At 46.8% G+C, this 18,956-nt stretch overlaps 2 protein-coding genes across 2 annotated transcripts; one reads left to right on the top strand and one right to left on the bottom strand.

Annotated features, from left to right (window-relative positions):
- Positions 1 to 747: 747 nt before the first annotated feature.
- slco2b1 (solute carrier organic anion transporter family, member 2B1) lies at positions 748 to 12,812 on the top strand. The gene is made up of 15 exons (XM_068580422.1): positions 748 to 951; positions 2,782 to 2,891; positions 3,235 to 3,372; positions 3,967 to 4,129; positions 4,465 to 4,689; positions 5,217 to 5,315; positions 6,324 to 6,454; positions 7,875 to 7,962; positions 8,428 to 8,592; positions 8,665 to 8,854; positions 8,943 to 9,084; positions 10,002 to 10,162; positions 10,782 to 10,846; positions 11,128 to 11,248; positions 11,830 to 12,812. Exons 2-15 carry the CDS (start codon positions 2,805 to 2,807, stop codon positions 12,011 to 12,013), a joined length of 1,959 nt encoding a protein of 652 aa, XP_068436523.1. The 5' UTR covers positions 748 to 951; positions 2,782 to 2,804; the 3' UTR covers positions 12,014 to 12,812.
- A 1,602-nt stretch (positions 12,813 to 14,414) lies between these two features.
- On the bottom strand, positions 14,415 to 18,672 carry serpinf1 (serpin peptidase inhibitor, clade F (alpha-2 antiplasmin, pigment epithelium derived factor), member 1). Its single transcript, XM_068580261.1, has 8 exons — positions 18,656 to 18,672; positions 17,376 to 17,436; positions 17,086 to 17,287; positions 16,762 to 16,917; positions 16,107 to 16,307; positions 15,883 to 16,022; positions 15,453 to 15,663; positions 14,415 to 15,297 (listed from the first exon to the last, which is right to left on the bottom strand). Exons 2-8 carry the CDS (start codon positions 17,433 to 17,435, stop codon positions 15,044 to 15,046), a joined length of 1,224 nt encoding a protein of 407 aa, XP_068436362.1. The 5' UTR covers position 17,436; positions 18,656 to 18,672; the 3' UTR covers positions 14,415 to 15,043.
- Between the last annotated feature and the right edge of the window lie 284 nt (positions 18,673 to 18,956).

Below are 18,956 nucleotides of genomic sequence, written 5' to 3'. Positions count from 1 at the left end.
GTACCGTTAGATGTAAATACAAGTACAAGTACCTCAACCCGTGTACCTCAAGTAGTAGTACTACTGATGTACTTTCCGTCACTGAGGCAGAAAGTTCAGATCCAGTCTGGCTCCACCTGCTGGTCACGATGGAAATACTTCTAATGTAGTATATACAATATATATGATGTATAATACATAATTCATGATATATGATATATAATATATAATGTATACTATGTTATATATCATATATTATATATAATTCATGATATATGTTTTTCCTTTTGACGAATGTATTATAAGTGTTTTTAGTTTTTGACATCTTAACCATTAAAGTAGGAAGTTAAATAAAACAATGAATATGTGATAGTAAATATTATTGTAGCAGAAAGAATAAATAAATACGTGAATCACACATGAAGTTCAGTTTCAACTCAAATCAGTGAGAATACAAATAGTATTTTTATTATATATATATATATATATATATATATATATATATATATATATATATATATATATATATATATATATACACTACATTTGTTATGTATGTTATAATATAAGTAAGAATTATGTTTTTGTGAAACTTTATTCAAAATGAACATAAAGAAACTGTGAAACTCATGATTACCCACAATGCAACAGGCCCTTTTCTCAGACACTCGTGCTGCTTTCAACACACAGGATTCAAATTCCAGCTCCTCCTCCTCTTCCTCCTCCCCCTCTTCCTCCTGGAGGTTTAATGACTCTGAGAGGAACCAGTCGACCTGCAGCTCCAACAGCCTGAATGTTTCTCTGGGAGCTTTGTGGATCGATACTGGGATTACTGGAACCACAGAGCTGCAGCAGACTGGAGCCAGAGCAGCTGATTGATTGACAGCTGAGCTGTGATTCATGAGTGAAAGCAGCTGCTGATGTATGCAGATACTTCAGTACACAGAGTACTTCCTTAAATACACCTTCAAGGTATTTGTAACGCACTCATTTCCTCTTTACATTTCAGAGAGTAATGATACTAATACTAATATGTACATTATGATGATGATGATGATGATGAGGACTCATTATTCGTACCACTGATTACTGGAATCCTTTTGGTGGAGTGAATAATAAAAGCAGCTCCTCTATCGGCCACCGGGCGCCGCTCTCAAACATATAAAATACATAAATATTCGGTCGGTAACGGTGAAATAATGATTTGATCCTGTTTGTAAATGTTACCACGACAAAAGGAGACTTTTATGAGCCAGTTCTTTAAATGTGCTTCATGTCACAATCACAAAGTCCGTCTGTGCTTTTATTCTGAAATAAGGTCCCGTGTTGGACACTGGAAGGGGGCGGGGCTCCGCCAGAGTGACAGTAGTAACTATGATGTCACCCGTTGGTTTGTGGAATTCAGTTTTAGAGCCTCAGGTTTGGCTATTTCGGCTGTGGCCATCTTGTTTTTTGCAACCAGAAGTGAAACCAGAGGGCGGAGCCTAACACAGAACGCTGAATTAAACATCTCAGGACCAAAAGTAGAGATAACTTAAAACTAGAGATTGAGACATAAACTCATGTTTACAATGTTTACTGAGGGAATACATCAAGAGAGAAGTAGAGTCACTTATATAGACTTCTATACAACCAGAGGAGTCGCCCCCTGGTGGTCAGGAGAGAGAATGCAGCTCTAACACATGAAGCATAGACTTCTATACAACCAGAGGAGTCGCCCCCTGGTGGTCAGGAGAGAGAATGCAGCTCTAACACATGAAGCATAGACTTCTATACAACCAGAGGAGTCGCCCCCTGGTGGTCAGGAGAGAGAATGCAGCTTTAACACATGAAGCATAGACTTCTATACAACCAGAGGAGTCGCCCCCTGGTGGTCAGGAGAGAGAATGCAGCTCTAACACATGAAGCATAGACTTCTATACAACCAGAGGAGTCGCCCCCTGGTGGTCAGGAGAGAGAATGCAGCTTTAACACATGAAGCATAGACTTCTATACAACCAGAGGAGTCGCCCCCTGGTGGTCAGGAGAGAGAATGCAGCTTTAACACATGAAGCATAGACTTCTATACAACCAGAGGAGTCGCCCCCTGGTGGTCAGGAGAGAGAATGCAGCTTTAACACATGAAGCATAGACTTCTATACAACCAGAGGAGTCGCCCCCTGGTGGTCAGGAGAGAGAATGCAGCTTCAACACATGAAGCATAGACTTCTATACAACCAGAGGAGTCGCCCCCTGGTGGTCAGGAGAGAGAATGCAGCTTTAACACATGAAGCATAGACTTCTATACAACCAGAGGAGTCGCCCCCTGGTGGTCAGGAGAGAGAATGCAGCTTTAACACATGAAGCATAGACTTCTATACAACCAGAGGAGTCGCCCCCTGGTGGTCAGGAGAGAGAATGCAGCTTTAACACATGAAGCATAGACTTCTATACAACCAGAGGAGTCGCCCCCTGGTGGTCAGGAGAGAGAATGCAGCTTTAACAGCTTTCCTCATCCGCTCTGGTTCTGGTCGGCTCTTTGTTTAGTTTCCTCATAATCTTTCTAATCTGTTAACATTCTTCTGCTGATAAGAAATCTCTATCTCTCTCTTCTTGTTGGCTCTTGCCTTCTTTTTCTTGTTTTTCTGCTTCTTCTCTTTGTGTTTTCCTCGTCTTTCTCTCACAAGATGTTTGTTTCTCTTAATCTAGAAATTGTCCCTTGTTCTTCTTATTGTTTTCTTTCTCTTTGTTCTTCACGCTCTCTGTTATTCTACAAAGTGTTTGAACAGGACGTCACGTGATCCACACGTGTTTTTCTTCCAGGTTTTTGTTCCGCTCTTCAAACCATGGGGGCCAAAGACCTCGACGCGACCTCTGACCCCGCGGGGTCGCGACCTCCTGCCCGGCACCGCAGCCCTTTCCTCAGCGTCAAGGTTCATTTTCAGTTCTCGTGGAAAATATTGCATCTGTTTCATTAAAAGCTGATGTGCTTTCATGTCTTAACGGTTCTCTAGTTCAGGTGAAAGTTGAGTTGAATGTTTTTCTTCATGTGACGTCAGATGTTGTTGCTGCTTTGAGCAGAACCGGACTTCCTGCAGCTCATCCTGGTTTTGTTCTCTGAGCTCAAACGCTTCCTCATCACGTTCTGGAGCTCTTCAGGATCAGTTTATAACCAGAACCATCAGCTAATAACCAGAACATCAATAGAACGCAGATTGAATCATAATGTCTGATCAATGAAGTGATGCATCTTGTCTTCCTCCTCCTCTTCCTCAGTTCTTCGTCCTGTGTCACAGCTTCCTGCAGCTCTCTCAGCTGCTGGTGTCGGGTTACATGAAGAGCTCCATCTCCACCATCGAGCGCCGCTACGGCCTCTCCAGCCAGAAGTCTGGTCTGCTGGCGGCTTTCAACGAGGTAGAGTCTTCTTCTTCTTCTTCTTCTTCTTCTTCTTCTTCTTCTTCTTCAGTGTGGCTCTTGCTTGTACTCCTGCAGGATTATTCATAGTCCCACAAAACTTTGTTGAGTATCTGCTCTCGCGGCGTTGCTAGCACATGCGTCAAAATGCATGGTAGCGTGCGTCCTAAAGGGGTTTCGTGTGCTGTGACTTTTCTAAGAGATTCAATCAGCCGTTTCCATGAAAAACACAAAAAAACGCAAAAAACTTTCATATTCACTTTTCATGGGGTTTCAGCGGAAAAGAGCAAAAACAAAAAAGAGTTTAAAACGTTAACAAAAGCCTGGAAATAGCTAGCACAGTTTAATCATCATCATTGTGTGTGTGTGGCGCAGGATGTTCAGCGCTAGAGAGACAGAAACTTTAACACAAATAAAAATCAACGTACTTTGTCTTTAGTCCCACAAATCTCTCTTCATACACATTTACTGTATAGAAACATAGTGGATTCCAACAAACTTATTTCTACTGTGTGTGTGTGTGTGTGTGTGTGTGTGTGTGTGTGTGTGTGTGTGTGTGTGTGTGTGTGTGTGTGTGTGTGTGTGTGTGTGTAGGTGGGGAACACGGTCCTCATCGTCTTTGTGAGTTTCTTGGGGAGTCGGGTCCACCGGCCGCGGTTCATTGGGGGCGGAGCTCTGCTGGCGGGCGGAGCCTCACTGCTGATGACGCTGCCGCACTTCCTGGGAGAAGAATACCGGTACACAGACCAGATCAGCTGTGAGACACACACACACACACACACACACACACACACACACACACACACACACACACACACACACACACACAGTTATGAATGCATTTAGAGTATTCCATTTTGGTGTTAATTTAACTTGTCTACATATTTTAAAGTCATATCAGCTGATTGAAATAAGGCTAAAGATGGAGGACGAAACACCCTGAAAAGATTTCAGTGTTTCTGACAAAAGTTTTAAAAAAAAAAAAAGATACATGCTTCCTGTATCATGAATAACATCAGAAACTAGACTCAACAGCGCCACCACCTGGACTTGCTTTGTAAAGTAGGACACGCCCCCTCTCGTCCTCCGCAGCCCCGGCTCAGAACAGCTCCGGCCTCTGCCAATCGGAGGGCTCGCTCGACACCTCGTCCACCAATCAGAGCTGCGGCCGGCCGGAGCGCCACGCCCACCTGCAGGCGTACCCTCTGCTGCTGCTGGGTCAGCTGCTGCTGGGCGTCGCCGCCGTGCCCATCCAGCCCTTCGGCATCTCCTTCATCGACGACTACGCCAGCAGGAAGAACTCGCCGCTCTACCTCGGTACTGCACGCCAGATCTTATGGGGTCATGTGACCGGCGGTCATGTGACCGGCGGTCAGCGTGAAACATTCTCTCCGTGTTCACAGGCTGTTGTCAGATCATTCCTCTCCTCACATGACGAACTGGTTCTTACTTGTTTTACTGGTTCTCACTGGTTCTTACTGGTCATTTGGAACCAGTCTGAGCTGAGAGAACGACACCAATGCAGTGTGTCTTAACGCACAAAAGACACACTGCATTGTGTGTCTTTTGTGCGTTAAGAGTTCAAAGCTCTTAATGCACAAAAGACACACAATGCAGTTCTGGTAGGAGATACTGGTCCTTTATGTTAACAAGAACACCCTCCGGTCTGGCACACATACACACACACACACACACACACACACACACACACACATACATACACAGACTCTGAAGGTAACGGTCTGAAGCTAGCCCTCTGAAGCTAGCCCTCTGAAGCTAGCCCTCTGAAGCTAGCCCTCTGAAGCTAGCCCTCTGAAGCTAGCCCTCTGGTCTGGTTCCCTCAGGCATCCTGCTGGCTGTGACCTCCATCGGGCCGGCGCTGGGCTTCATCAGCGGCTCCTTCATGCTGCGTCTTTACGTCGACTTTGACAAGAAGTCTGCAGGTGAGCAGCCGCTCGTACAGCGCCTTCAGGACCAGATGTAGTCAGATGGCGACGGACAAAACTTATACAAACATTCTGTGTTTGCTAACAAGCTAACAAGCTAACCGTCGTGTCTTCAGTTCAACATCAAGCTTCAGCTCGTTCAGAATATGACAAAAGTATAGTTTGGTGGAGGGAAGACGATACGAAGCGTCTGCTGCAGGTCATCAGTTTCTAGTTCAACTGTTTGAGCTCACATTTCAGGAACTCGACGGTTCGATAACATTCACTGAAACTCAGACGCTCCGGACGCCGCTCGATTACTGGAGCTGACTTTGTCTAAACAAAAGACTGTTTTTTTTGTGTGTGTGTGAGGGGGGGGGGGGGGGGGGGGGACATCGTCTGGTCTCCACTTCCTCAAAAGGCTCGTAGTTGAATGACTTTTAACACATTTTGTCTTCAGCGTTAAAGGTCCTCGTGCTCGTTCGCGGTCCCCACATGGCATCTTTTTGTGTATGAGTGTGTCCATAAGAGATCGAAGGAGTATGTTGGCCTTTGTTCTGCATATGAACCAGTATTTCATAGTTTTTATTGCTGTGGTGTTGTGACTCATTAACCTGCGGCATGTTGTGTGTTCTAACATGCAGCACAGTTTATACAAGCTGTGTTGCATGCTGGGAAACGAGCAGCAGCTCACAAACACAACGCTCTGAGCTGCAACATGTGAACCAGGAGCCGTCAGACCTGTTCAGGTGTGGCGGCGCCGCCTGTGTTGCCTTGCAACATTAATCCAACAGACCTTCAGATGAAAGTGATATGAAGTTTATCTCCTTTTTGTTTGTTTAATGGCAAAAAGTTGCCGATTCTTCAGAGGTCAAGGACAACAGGGTCTGGTACATGAAGGTCGTGTGAGCTGTAGAACACACAGGGCTAACAGAGAGAGGGCTAACACATAAAGGTTTGTCACCTCATTAATACAACTTGATAAGAGTCATTTACAAGTTCTCCTCCTGCTCCTCGTTCTCCCAGACCAGATCCAGTTGACCCATAAGGATCTGCGCTGGGTGGGCGCCTGGTGGCTGGGCTTCCTCGTGGCGTCCGGCCTCCTCTTCCTCGCCGCGCTGCCGTACCTCTTCTTCCCCAGGAGCATGCCCAGAGAGGTGAGGAAGGTCCAACGGCACCGCGGGGTCATGAAGAACCTTCACCGGTTCTTCATGAGGATTACAAAACCTTGAGTATCAGAAGGTGTGAGCGGGTTAATAAAACCATGTGAACGACCAGCTGAAGGTCATTAGATGTGTTCTTTAACAAGATGAAGGGCCAGAACTCTGAGACCATCCAGATGAACTCACACGTGTTGTGAAGCAACCTCAGCTCAACCGGTTGTGAGTGTTGGCTCAGGTCCAGATTGCACAACACTTTCCTTCTAAAGTGAAAGAGACTAAAACCAACATCCATCACTTTCACTGTCTCCTGCATGAGCGACGTCAACATGAGCTCCAGAGTTTAACTTTTGGCTTTCAACTCGAGTCTGAACGCTGACGGGAGCTGAAGCTGTTCATGAATTATTATTACTGGAAACAAAGTTAATGATTAAAACCATCATACAAATCAATTATTAACAGGAACAGGAAGTAAAGAGTCAATACTTAATCGTTGAGCTTCAACACAACTCACTAAACAATCTCTCTTGAAATGTGTATTTTGCTTTAATTTGACAAAACAAACCATCTGAAGTGTTGATTCCACGTGTTTGTGCGTCTCTACTGAACATCTTGTGATGTTCAAAGTGAAAGTGAAGTCTGTCTTCACTGAGCTGTCAGATAAGAATCTGGACTTTGGCTGCTTGTTTGTTTAAAGTGATTAAACTGCTGTTGAGCAAGCGGCTGGCAGGAAACATCAGCGGGTGGAGTCCAGTCTGATGTTTGTTCATGAGCCTGGAGTTAAGACTCAGAGTCTCAGATGCTGAGCGGACACATTTACAGAGAGGTTGTAATTAAACCTGATCAGCACCGAGTCGACACAGTTTCCTTAAACGTTCCCTTCATTCCCTCCACGACCTCGTGGCGGTTTAACTTCATTTAAATTGCTCCGATCCCGTAAAACTCGTGAGAGGAGACTTATGGTTGAACACGCCTCGTTCTAATAAACCCTACTAGGACCTGTGAAGCCACAAAACGGTCTTTTCTTTTTCTTCCTCCATCACAAGTTTCTGACTCCTGGAGCCTCTCTGGTGTGATAGCTCATTTGGGGTTCGTACTCCTTGACCAGTGGGAAGAGCTGCAGAGCCTCCATCTGCATCTAATGACTTGATGCTCGTCTAGAAGCTTCACTCGGTGCTTTCGGTCCGTCGGGTTCAAGTCCAGACCAGAAGCCAGACCAGCCGGCTCGTATCTTCCGGCTCGGACCACCGAGATTTATTTATCTCACGTCATAACTTTTTAAAACTAATCTGATGTTTATGCCGCGGACTCTGGGTTTCCATCTCTGGAGGTCGGCGCGGGTTCATGTCGAGGCTTCTCTCAGAGCCGAGAGCATGAACGCCTGAAGCCGTGACGCTCTGCTTCCATATATGTCCAGGACGAGGACGTCGCGGTGGAGTCCAGACCGGACGGCAAGCAGCAGACGGACCCGGTCCGGGAAGTCTCTCTTCTTCAGTTCCTTAAAAGTAGGACTTTTCTATTCCCTCTTCTGTTTCCTGTCCTCTGTTTTCTGTCTGATGAGGCTGCAGTGGAGCAACTAAAGGGCAGTAAACCTCATGTCCACTGCCCTTTAATTGCCCCCGCTGCAGTGCGATGCTTTGTAGGGACCTCGTCTCCTTAGTGTCCTCCAGCTTTCAAACCTCGTCTCCTTGGTGTCCTCCAGCTTTCTGACCTCGTCTCCTTGGTGTCCTCCAGCTTTCAAACCTCGTCTCCTTGGTGTCCTCCAGCTTTCAAACCTCGTCTCCTTGGTGTCCTCCAGCTTTCAAACCTCGTCTCCTTGGTGTCCTCCAGCTTTCAAACCTCGTCTCCTTGGTGTCCTCCAGCTTTCAAACCTCGTCTCCTTGGTGTCCTCTAGCTTTCAAACCTCGTCTCCTTGGTGTCCTCCAGCTTTCTGACCTCGTCTCTTCACTGTCTTCCTCACTGTCCTTCAGGCTTCCCCCGCATCGCTCTGCGGACCATGCGCAGTCCGGTCTACCTGCTGGTGGTTCTGGCGCAGGTGAACCTGGCGGCGCTGCTGGCCGGCCTCGCCACCTTCATGGCCAAGTTCATCGAGAGACAGTTCAGCCAGACCGTGTCCTTGTCCACAATGATGATCGGTGAGGCGCCGCGCGGGTGTGAGTCGTGACGCTGCGGCCGCAGGGCGCTCTAACGGACTCTAACCCCCCCAGGTGCGGTCTGCATCCCGCTGGCGGTGCTCGGCACCGTGCTGGGCGGAGTCCTGATGCGGCGGATGAATCTCTCGGTGAGCGGGGCCAGCAAGCTGTGCAGCGCCGCCATCTTGCTCTGCACGCTGTCCTCCACGCCGCTGCTGTTCCTCGGCTGCCCCACGCAGGAGATCGCAGGCGTCTTTCCCGCGAGGTAGCACAGCATCGCCTCACCTGCACAGAGAACAGGATGCAGAGGCTGCACAGGCCACCGATTAAAGGTGTGTGTGTTTGTGTGGCAGAGATGCGTTGCTGTGCAGCTCCAGCTGTCGGTGTCCTCAGGAGGCTTTTAACCCGGTCTGCGGTTCTGATGGTGTCGAGTTCAGGTCTCCCTGCCACGCCGGCTGTATCGCCATGGAAACAGATCAGTTCAACAATGCCACAGTAAGAAGTCGCTTTTGTTTACAGCTCGTCCTGTTTTGTTTGTGTTTCCAAAGCCTCGAATAAGAACCGAAAAGATTCCTATGCAAAGTGAAACAAAACATTCTGTGAAACCTTCAGTATGATGGACGGAGAAAGAAAAGAAGGATAAATGGATGGATGATGGATGGATGGATGATGGATGGATGGATGATGGACAGTTGTCAATCAAAGCATTGGGACGGTTTCTTCTCTTCATGGCTGTCCGGTGGTTTTGTGGATTTATTTCTATTTCACAGACTTGAAAAAGTCAATATAAAAAGTTCACTTTCCAACATCTTAAGTTAATGCTGCTCAACGATCACGACGTGAAACTGTTTCTTTACCTTTGGAACATCAATGAATATTGTTCGCGTTCTCGTTTTCATCGTGGCTGTAACTGCATTTTTAAGACGTAAACATGAAAGTGAAAATACTATTTAAGACTAAAGATGACCAGATGTGCAGGAAGTGACTTCATGTCGAGATGCGGGAAGAGAGTGAAGCCAGAGAACAGCTGCAGACTCACTGCCTGCAACTCATCTCCCACAGGGCTTCATCTCGACAAGGATTATACAACCAGAGCTGAACTCTCTAGTCCTCAATGACTCCTCTGGTTGTATAGAAGTCCATGCTTCATGTGTTGAAGCTGCATTCTCTCTCTCCTAACCACTAGGGGGCGACTCCTCTGGTTGTATAGAAGTCCATGCTTCATGTGTTGAAGCTGCATTCTCTCTCCTGACCACTAGGGGGCGACTCCTCTGGTTGTATAGAAGTTTATAGACAAAGTGTAATTCTCAATCTCTCGTTTCTAGTCTTCTTCTATACAGCATGGTGTTCATTTAGTACTTTATGGTCTGTTAGATTCAAACAGACCATAAAGTCTCACCTCGTCTCTGCAGAACTACACTGAGTGTCGGTGTGTCACTGGTCGCGGCTCGGCCTCTCCAGGAACTTGTGGCAGCGGCTGCTCCGGCCTCCTGCTGCCCTTCGTGTCTCTGCTCGGCCTCACCAGCTTCGTGGCCTCGTTCTCCCAGACGCCATCCTACATGATGATACTCAGGTAGGACAGACAGAGTCTTACATGATGATACTCAGGTAGGACAGACAGAGTCTTACATGATGATACTCAGGTAGGACAGACAGAGTCTTACATGATGATACTCAGGTAGGACAGACAGAGTCCTACATGATGATACTCAGGTTGGACAGACAGAGTCCTACATGATGATACTCAGGTAGGACAGACAGAGTCCTACATGATGAGACTCAGGTAGGACAGACAGAGTCCTACATGATGAGACTCAGGTTGGACAGACAGAGTCCTACATGATGAGACTCAGGTTGGACAGACAGAGTCCTACATGATGAGACTCAGGTTGGACAGACAGAGTCCTACATGATGAGACTCAGGTTGGACAGACAGAGTCCTACATGATGAGACTCAGGTTGGACAGACAGAGTCCTACATGATGATACTCAGGTTGGACAGACAGAGTCCTACATGATGATACTCAGGTTGGATAGACAGAGTCCTACATGATGCCACCTTCAGACAGAACTACTTTTATTATCAGCGGATTTTAAAAAATCACAAAAATAGCTAGTTTGTTGTTGCTAGTACCTGTAAAAACAAACATTATTGGATTTAATATGTTTTCCTCTTTGTGTCTGTGCTGCAGGACGGTGCCCACGGAGGACAAGTCCTTTGCTGTGGGGGTTCAGTACATGCTGTTCAGAGTGCTCGGTGAGTCTTCCTCAGCACCTTGAGCAAGGCACACGAGGGCTGTGGTTAAAGTCTGAGCTTTTACTGAACACGGTCACACCATTCAGACAGCTGGTGAACTCTAGAGGCCTGTGTAGCGCTGTCCACTCACTGTGTGTGTCTGGGGCTTTTATTGTGAAAGGGAAAAACAGAAAGAGCCTTTGTCCAGATTGAAAGTTTTCTGTGTTGGTTGGAGCCGCCTTTCGGATGTGTCCGATCCTCATGTCGTGATTGGTTGACGGTGTGTGTGTGTTCGTGTGCAGCGTTCATGCCCGGCCCGGTGTTGTATGGCAGCGTCATCGACACAACCTGTATCCTGTGGGGCGAAAAGTGTGGCAAGCGGACTTCCTGTCAGTACTACGACCTGGACCGCTTCAGACAGAGGTGAGTCCTTCTGGTGGATGGATAGGTAAATAAATAGGTAGGTGGGTGGGTGGGTAAATAGATGAATAGATAACTTATATTGAGACAGGCGCATCAGAAAACCTTTATTGTGAAGGTCAGACAGTAATTTGTTGTAATAATTAGTTTCCTTTACTTTTGCATCGACAACCAAAAACGAAGAAGAAACAAAGAAAAGAGTTTCAGTGAAAGCAGATCTGCGTGAGAGGCTTTCTGCTGGTTTTCTTTGGCAAGACGCTCAGAGTTACTAGTGCAGCGTTACTGTTACCGGCGTCACGAAAACATTTTCATGAAGGTTCATGAATTTCCTCGTGTATTTGTGAAGCGGCCTCGTCCTTGAGCAAGTGTCCTTGAGCAAGTGTCCTTGAGCAAGTGTCCTTGAGCAAGGCGCTTCACACTGCTCCTTCATCACTTCAGATGGTGAAATGCGGAGAATCATTTCCCCACTGTGATTTAATAAAGGATTATAAAAATAACCTCCTGTGTGTGTGTGTGTGTGTGTTGTGTGTGTGTGTGTGTGTGTGTGTGTGTGTGTGTGTGTGTGTGTGTCTGTGTGTCTGCAGGTTTCTGGGCCTGCAGGTGGTCTTCGTGTGCGGCGGGCTGCTCTGCTTCCTGCTGACGATCGTGGTTTTGCGGCGGAGAGCCAGACTCCAGGAAGCGCAGCCGGCCGCCAAAGGAGTCTACGAGCTGGTGAGCGCCAGAGAGAAAGAGAAAGAAGAGATGGAGGACCAGAAGACGAGAAGATGAGAGGACAAAGAACTGGTAGAGACGGCCGGCGTTCCTCTCGTGTGAAGGACCAGACATGATGTCACGCTGTGTTATTTTACACTCACATTGTGACAAACTGTATATTACATAAAGACTTATTTTTATATTGGATGTCTGAATCTGTGCTGGTGTTTAATACGCTGCAGTTCCTCTAACGGCCACTAAATGTTGCTCGAAGGGAAGCGAAGAGACGGGTGAGTGAAAGATCAACAACGACAGGATGTCCGTGAAATTCAACCCAGACATTCGTGGTTCTCACAGGATGAACCCGACTGACTTTGGGGATCCTTTGACTCTTTGTCTAGCGCCACCAGCTGGTCGAAACTTTAATGTGCCAAAGACCTGCAGAACTACAGACATTCAGGCATGCTAACAAATTATACCTGCTAAACATTAGTATATTAGCATTTACTTTGGAAATCACATGTATTTTAAGCAAAGAAAGTGTATGAAAACAGACAATAATACTTTTTAACATGAATCTCAACACAATGAACCGCTTCAGTTCTTCCCGTCACATTATTTTTCTTCACTTCACGTTGTCTTGAATTTAATTTGTTGAATGTTTTTTTTGTTTTTTTTTCCTTATTTTTTTCTTTGAGTGGTACTTAAATACCACCAAATACCACCTGAATACCACCTGAATACCACCTGAATACCACATAAATACCAGCTGTACACCAGGCGGGAGGTCTTGTCCTGACGCAGCTCAGCCTCCTGCCAGAGGGAAGCGACCGTTTATCAAACAGTATATGAAAGTATTTAAATGTATTATATATTGCACCAGATGATGAATGTAATACATACTATGTATATAATGTATTGCTATTATACATCATATGTAAAACTATATAGATATATTGATTTTAATATATTTATATATATTTGTATATTTTAAATGGAAACGGCATCAGAGGTTGAACTGGTGTTTGTCTCCCTCTTGTGGACACTAAAGAGTTTGCATTCAGAAAACTAAGCAGCTTCAAATACACAAAAAACAATACTCTATTCAAAATAATATATATAGATAGATATCTCTATCTATATCTCTCTCTCTCTCTCTATATATATATATATATATAGATATATATATATATATATATAGATATATATATCTATATATATATATATATATAGATATATATATATATATATATAGATATATATAGATATATAGATAGATATATATATATATATAGATATATATATATATAGATAGATATATATATATCTATATCTATACATCTATATATATATAGATATATATCTATATCTATAGATATATATCTATATATATATATATATATATATATATATATATATATATATATATATATATATATATATATATATATATATATCAAATACATAATGTACTTTAAAACAAATGTCCGGTACTTTTCTTTTCGTGCTTCTTTCTACTTGTACTTCATCTCACCGGTAGCTGTTGTACTTTTACTGCACAACATTTAAAAGGTAAAATATAGATCCTGTTTTAGAATGTGTACTTTTACTCCAAACATGGCTTTGAGTACTTCAGTGAATCTGAGTACTTCAGTAGAACAGAGTACTTCCTGGAGAAGAGTTCTTCTTCACATTTCTTTGTGAGTTTGAGTCGACTCACTTTCTTTTTGGCAGCGATTCAGAAACCTCAGGAATCTGAGTGGAAAATCACAACCACATGTTCACACACGCACACACACACGCACACGCACACACACACACACACACACACACACACACACACACACACCTTTGACAAACAATTATTGACTTAATTGAGCACATATTTCATCATTACATTCTTCATTCTGCTCTTTTTCTTTTCCTCATGTTGTTTACACGAAACTTTACTTTTGTTTATTTTTTTTCTGCAGCATTCCTTTTATTTTCCAGAAGAGGTTTTCTCTTCACATTTCATGTGTTTACTTAAATAACTCGTTCCTCTCAATGAAAGATAGTTTTTAAAGCAAAATATAAAAAAGACTAATCTATAATCCTGCAGGAGTTACTTCACAAAGCGTTACTGTGTGTAGGAAAATTACAAGTGTGCTTGCAGCCCCTGCTGGCTGCAAAGTGTATTACACTGCGATACATAACATTCACCGTCTATTCTGTTGAAGAAAACCATTTGTGAAAAAAAAACATTTTACATTCATGAATCTGCTAAAGGACTCACACACACACACACACACACACACACACACACACGTTGTCCCACCATCTTTCACATGTATGTGACGCTATGTTTGGTATTTGTCTCTAAACACAACTGGAGTCCTGCAGACATGAAGCTTCCTCGAGGACGATGAGAGACAAAAGGAACAAAGTTTAAATGAAAAGAAAAATAAAAGTGAAATTACAAAGTTTGAAAACAGAGTTTAGTTTCATTGTCGTTTATTTCATTCCACACAAATGACAATATTAGAATAAAACAATCCTTTGGCGAGCTCAGAGTATTGTCAGTGTGATTTAAGAAAAAAGCAAAAGAAAATATACTCGCAAATATCTGCCACCAGAAACGCAAAGCGAAGCACCTGAAACCCTCCTAGGACCTGCTAAGAGAGTGTGTGTGTGTTTAGTTATATATCTAGCCTTGTGGGGACCTTATGTCAGACCTACACAGTGAGGACATTGTGGCCGGACCTCCCGTCAAAGACTCGATTGAGGGTTCAGACTAGTTCAGGTTAGGCTACGGTCCAGGTAATGTGCTGAGGAACGCGTTGTTAGTAAAGAAAGAAGTACAGGTGTGTGGGAGGATACTGGTACAGCTATCATTGTGAGGACCTGGTTCAGAGTGACGGCCCCTCACTTCAAACACCTGTTTAGGGTTCAGACCTGGTTTTAAGGTCCAGGTTTGAATTAGATTTAGGGTTTAGGTAAAGGTCTAAGGGTCTAGGGAACAAATCAGTGTCCTCACAAAGATAGAAGTACAGGTATCTTTGTGTGTGTGTGTGTGTGTGTGTGTGTGTGTGTGTGTGTGTGTGTGTGTGTGTGTGTGTGTGTGTGTTAAATCCTCAGGTCCTTGGGGTTCACCACCCTGCCGATGAAGAGCAGCGCCCCCGACGCCTCGTCCCGGATCAGGTAGAGGAAGGGCCGGTCCACCCGGTAGGACAGAAGGGGGCGGGTCTCCGAGGCGGAGGCGGGGTATTGGTTCCCCTCGGGCGCCGTCTCCATGACGACCTTGTGATTGACGCTGCTGAGCTTGATGCGCTGGTTTGAGATCTTCTCCAGTTCGGGGGTCGCCAGCCACTCAGAGAGACCTGCAAGGGACGAAGAGGAGGAGGAGGAGGAAGAGGATGTTTTCATGTTTAAAACTCTCAGCTGCTGGTCATTGTAGTTTTAAACGCACAACTCTTCATGGAAACAAACCGATGTGAACACAAAGGCAGCGTTTGCGTGGTGGGCTCAGACTCACCCAGCTCGCCGAGCAGCGGCAGCAGGTCGGTGGAGTAGCTGAGCCTCAGCGTGGGCAGCGCCAGGGACACGACGGCCGGGTGCAGCGTCATGGAGAGGTCCTGCACGAACTCCGCCGTCAGACTCTCCTCCAGCAGCGTCGTGTTGGACGTCACGTCGTCGGGCAGGAAGACGAACATGCTGACGTCGTCCTGCATCGGGATCTGAGCGATCTGGAGGGGAAACGACCACAGAGTGAGCCGCCGAGCTTTGACCTTCTGGAAACCGTGCGCGAAAAACCTCCCATTTTAAGTCCCAGCATGCCCCATTCAGACAATCTTCTGGCATGAAATTCTTCTACTTTTCTTCTGAAGAGGTCTGGAGACAACATTGGTTCCACAGTTTCCACCGGGTTAAACCCGTCTCCTTGGCGTTCAAGGAGAAGACCTCACCGTGCAGCTCAGATCTGAGTCGACGCCCATCTTCACCGGGTAGTTGTCCTGTTGCATCATGGGAATGCGGACAGGTGCGCCGCCGTCCACCTGGAAGTTCTCCATCGCTCCGCTCGGGCCGAACCGAGTCGCCCACTTCCCTGTTTGCAGACAGAGAGCTGCGATCACGCAACGTCCCGACATCCCGGCGAAGCTCCTCCTTCATCTGGCGACGCCCGACGTACCTTTAAAGTAGGCGGCGCTCACGGTGATCACGCCAGGGTTTTGGGGGAGGGGCTTGTCCAAGAGGCGCTGCACCTTCCCGCCGGTCTCGCGGGCCACCCAGTCGTTGATGTCTTTGGTGTCCTTGCTTCCTCCCAGCAGCGCCTTGGGGCGCGTCCCGTACTGCTGCTCCACCAGCGCGAAGAAGTCCTGCTTCAGGCGGCCTGCAAGACGAGCAAAGCTCAGACCTTTAACAACAATAACAACAACAACAACAATAACAACAATAACAACGTCATCATCAAGGAACAAGGCCGAGTTCACAGATGAGGGACGTTCACGACGTCTCAACCCCCCTCGCCCTCTCTTCTCTCAGACGTCCTCAGCCAATCAGAGACCTTCCTTCAATGGGACGAATGGAGGACGAACAGACTCTCTGAGCTGCAGAACAATTCACAGCTGTCTCTGTAGTCGATTAGTGTCTCTTTGAAGTCGTTTAGTGTCTCTTTGAAGTCGTTTAGTGTCTCTTTGAAGTCCTTTGTTGTCTCTTTGAAGTGTCTTTGTTGTGTCTTTGTAGTCCTTTGTTGTGTCTTTGTAGTCCTTTGTTGTCTCTTTGTAGTCGTTTAGTGTCTCCACGTGAACATCATGTATCACATGTTATTTCCACACTGGACTCACGGCGGGCCATGTAGATGCGCGCGGCGCTGCTCAGGCCTTTCCCGGCCGTGTGGACGGACAGCAGCAGGTCCTTCAGGGTGTTGTGGAGCAGCGGGTCCTGCAGGGTGTGGTACCGCAGGGCCCGGTACAGCTGCCGCTGAGCGTTCTCGGACCCTCCTGCAGAGACAGACGCACAGCTGGTGACGAGGTCTGCAAGGTGCAGGCACCTCGTCTCCATGGCATGGTTCATCTTGTTGTGTGTTTATCTTGTTGTGTGTTTATCTTGTTGTGTGTTTATCTTGTTGTGTGTTTAGCTTGTTGTGTGTTTAGCTTGTTGTGCGTCACCCATGGAGAGCTGCGTCAGCGCCGCCGACACGCTGATGGGGCTCAGGAACACGTTGCTCGCGGGCTCGCGGCTCGCCAGAGCGCGGAACAGGTTGTAGCCGAAGTCCGAGGTGGCGGCGGCCATCTTGGCGGCCGGCGTGGTGAAGAGTTCCACGGGCTCCTCGTCTCCGGCCGGCTCCTCGCCGCCGCCGCCCGCCTCCGACTGAAAGCAGATCAAAAGAGAGCCGCGTTCACGGAGCCCAAAGAACTACAAACATGGCGGATAGCGCCCGAGGGCGAAGAGGCGGTACCTGAGCCCGGCAGACGGCCAGGACGACGCCCAACAGCAGCAAGGAAGTGGTTCTCTTCATCCTGGAGGAAGAAGAGGAAGAAGAGGAGGAGGTTTCAGATACTGACCAGCAGCGATGGGAAATAAAAAAACATCAAATTGATTCAACGGGAAAAACTTCAGCAGATCGTCAGTGAAGCCACCGAAGAGAGGAAAAAATAAAAGATCACACAACGATCCTTTTGTTCTGCTAACATCTGGACCCGATTGTGTGTTTCACAAGACCTCACACACACACACACACACACACACACACACACACACACACACACACACACACACACACTCTCCCCCTGATGGGAAACCCAGATGGTTGAGATTCATTTTCTTCTGATATTTTCTTTCCATCGGCTCCAAAGAACTCTTTTCTCTGGCGGTACTTGAACGCCACACCGCAGATGCCGGTCTTTTTGACCCGAGCCTGAAGGCACCGCGTGACCTTTGACCTCCATGCTGACAGACAGGAGCAGCTTCTGACCTTCAAGGTGTCAGAAACATTTGTGTTCTGTCGCGATCCCAAACGTGAAGCTGCTCCTATGAGCAGCAAGCGCCCACTGGGGGGTCAGGGTGCTGCTGGGTGCTGCTGGGTGCTGTAGGGTGCTGCAGGGTGCTGCTGGGTGCTGCAGGGTGCTGCTGGGTGCTGTAGGGTGCTGCAGGGTGCTGCAGGGTGCTGCTGGGTGCTGCTGGGTGCTGCAGGGTGCTGCAGGGTGCTGTAGGGTGCTGCAGGGTGCTGCTGGGTGCTGCTGGGTGCTGCAGGGTGCTGCAGGGTGCTGCTGGGTGCTGCTGGGTGCTGCAGGGAACAGCTGACGCAGCAGTAACTCGGCTCCTGCAGGAACTTGTTTCTGAACCTCAGGAATGTTTTCTCTCTTTTCTGACATTCTGTTCTCAAAAGCAGTTGAAAGTCTTCAAAGCCTCAAACGAGCTGCAGGACTCTGCTGCTGTGACGTCACGAACATCACACATTACGTCATCTCTCTGCAGACATTAACTCTGAACTGTTCCAAGAGGTTCAGTTGTAGATGAAACAAACTCTTTATGGCTCAAATGTTGGACCCGCGTCACCAAACATGGTTTTATGATTTGTTTCTGCTCAACGCGCCGCGGCTTTACGTCACCGAGCAGCACCCCAGGGTGCCCCCTCCCCGCGCGAGCAGCGCGACCCTCACGAAGACAAACACGGTGCGTAAAAGCGCATAAAACGCGCGTAAAAAGCGCATCGAGAGACACAAGCAGCGCACTCACCTCTCCGCAGCTCCGAGTCTCTCCCTGCAGAGGAGAGGCGCGTCCTGGAGGCGCGTGCTGGAGGCGCGTGCTGCAGGCGCGTGCTGCAGGCGCGTGCTGCAGGCGCGTACTGGAAGCGCGTGCTGGAGGCGCGTACTGGAAGCGCGTACTGGAGGCGTATGGAGGTAGATTTTGTGTATGTTTTCCCCGAGCATATTTCTTGTTTGTAAGTAAATTAGATCAAAAATCTTTGCTCTCAAAAAAAAAAAAAATTTTTTTTTAAATTCTCAAAAAAAATCTCAAAAAAAAAATTCGCAAAAAA

The sequence above is a fragment of the Clinocottus analis genome, unplaced genomic scaffold, assembly GCF_023055335.1.
Source record: "Clinocottus analis isolate CAN_PGR_092001 unplaced genomic scaffold, fCliAna1.0.p SCAF_17, whole genome shotgun sequence".
Lineage (NCBI taxonomy): Eukaryota > Metazoa > Chordata > Actinopteri > Perciformes > Cottidae > Clinocottus > Clinocottus analis.
Note: the sequence above shows the minus strand (reverse complement) of the source record. Positions and strands in the feature narration are given on the sequence as shown.

Coding starts and splice junctions, on each gene's coding strand:
- slco2b1 (XM_068580422.1), top strand. CDS start 2,805: ATGGGGGCCAAAGACCTCGACGCGACCTCTGACCCCGCGGGGTCGCGA. Junction 3,373..3,966: donor TGCTGGCGGCTTTCAACGAG/GTAGAGTCTTCT, acceptor GTGTGTGTGTAG/GTGGGGAACACGGTCCTCAT. Junction 10,847..11,127: donor CATGCTGTTCAGAGTGCTCG/GTGAGTCTTCCT, acceptor GTTCGTGTGCAG/CGTTCATGCCCGGCCCGGTG.
- serpinf1 (XM_068580261.1), bottom strand. CDS start 17,435: ATGAAGAGAACCACTTCCTTGCTGCTGTTGGGCGTCGTCCTGGCCGTC. Junction 16,918..17,085: donor GCTGACGCAGCTCTCCATGG/GTGACGCACAAC, acceptor CTGTCTCTGCAG/GAGGGTCCGAGAACGCTCAG. Junction 16,308..16,761: donor GCGCATCTACATGGCCCGCC/GTGAGTCCAGTG, acceptor CTCGTCTTGCAG/GCCGCCTGAAGCAGGACTTC.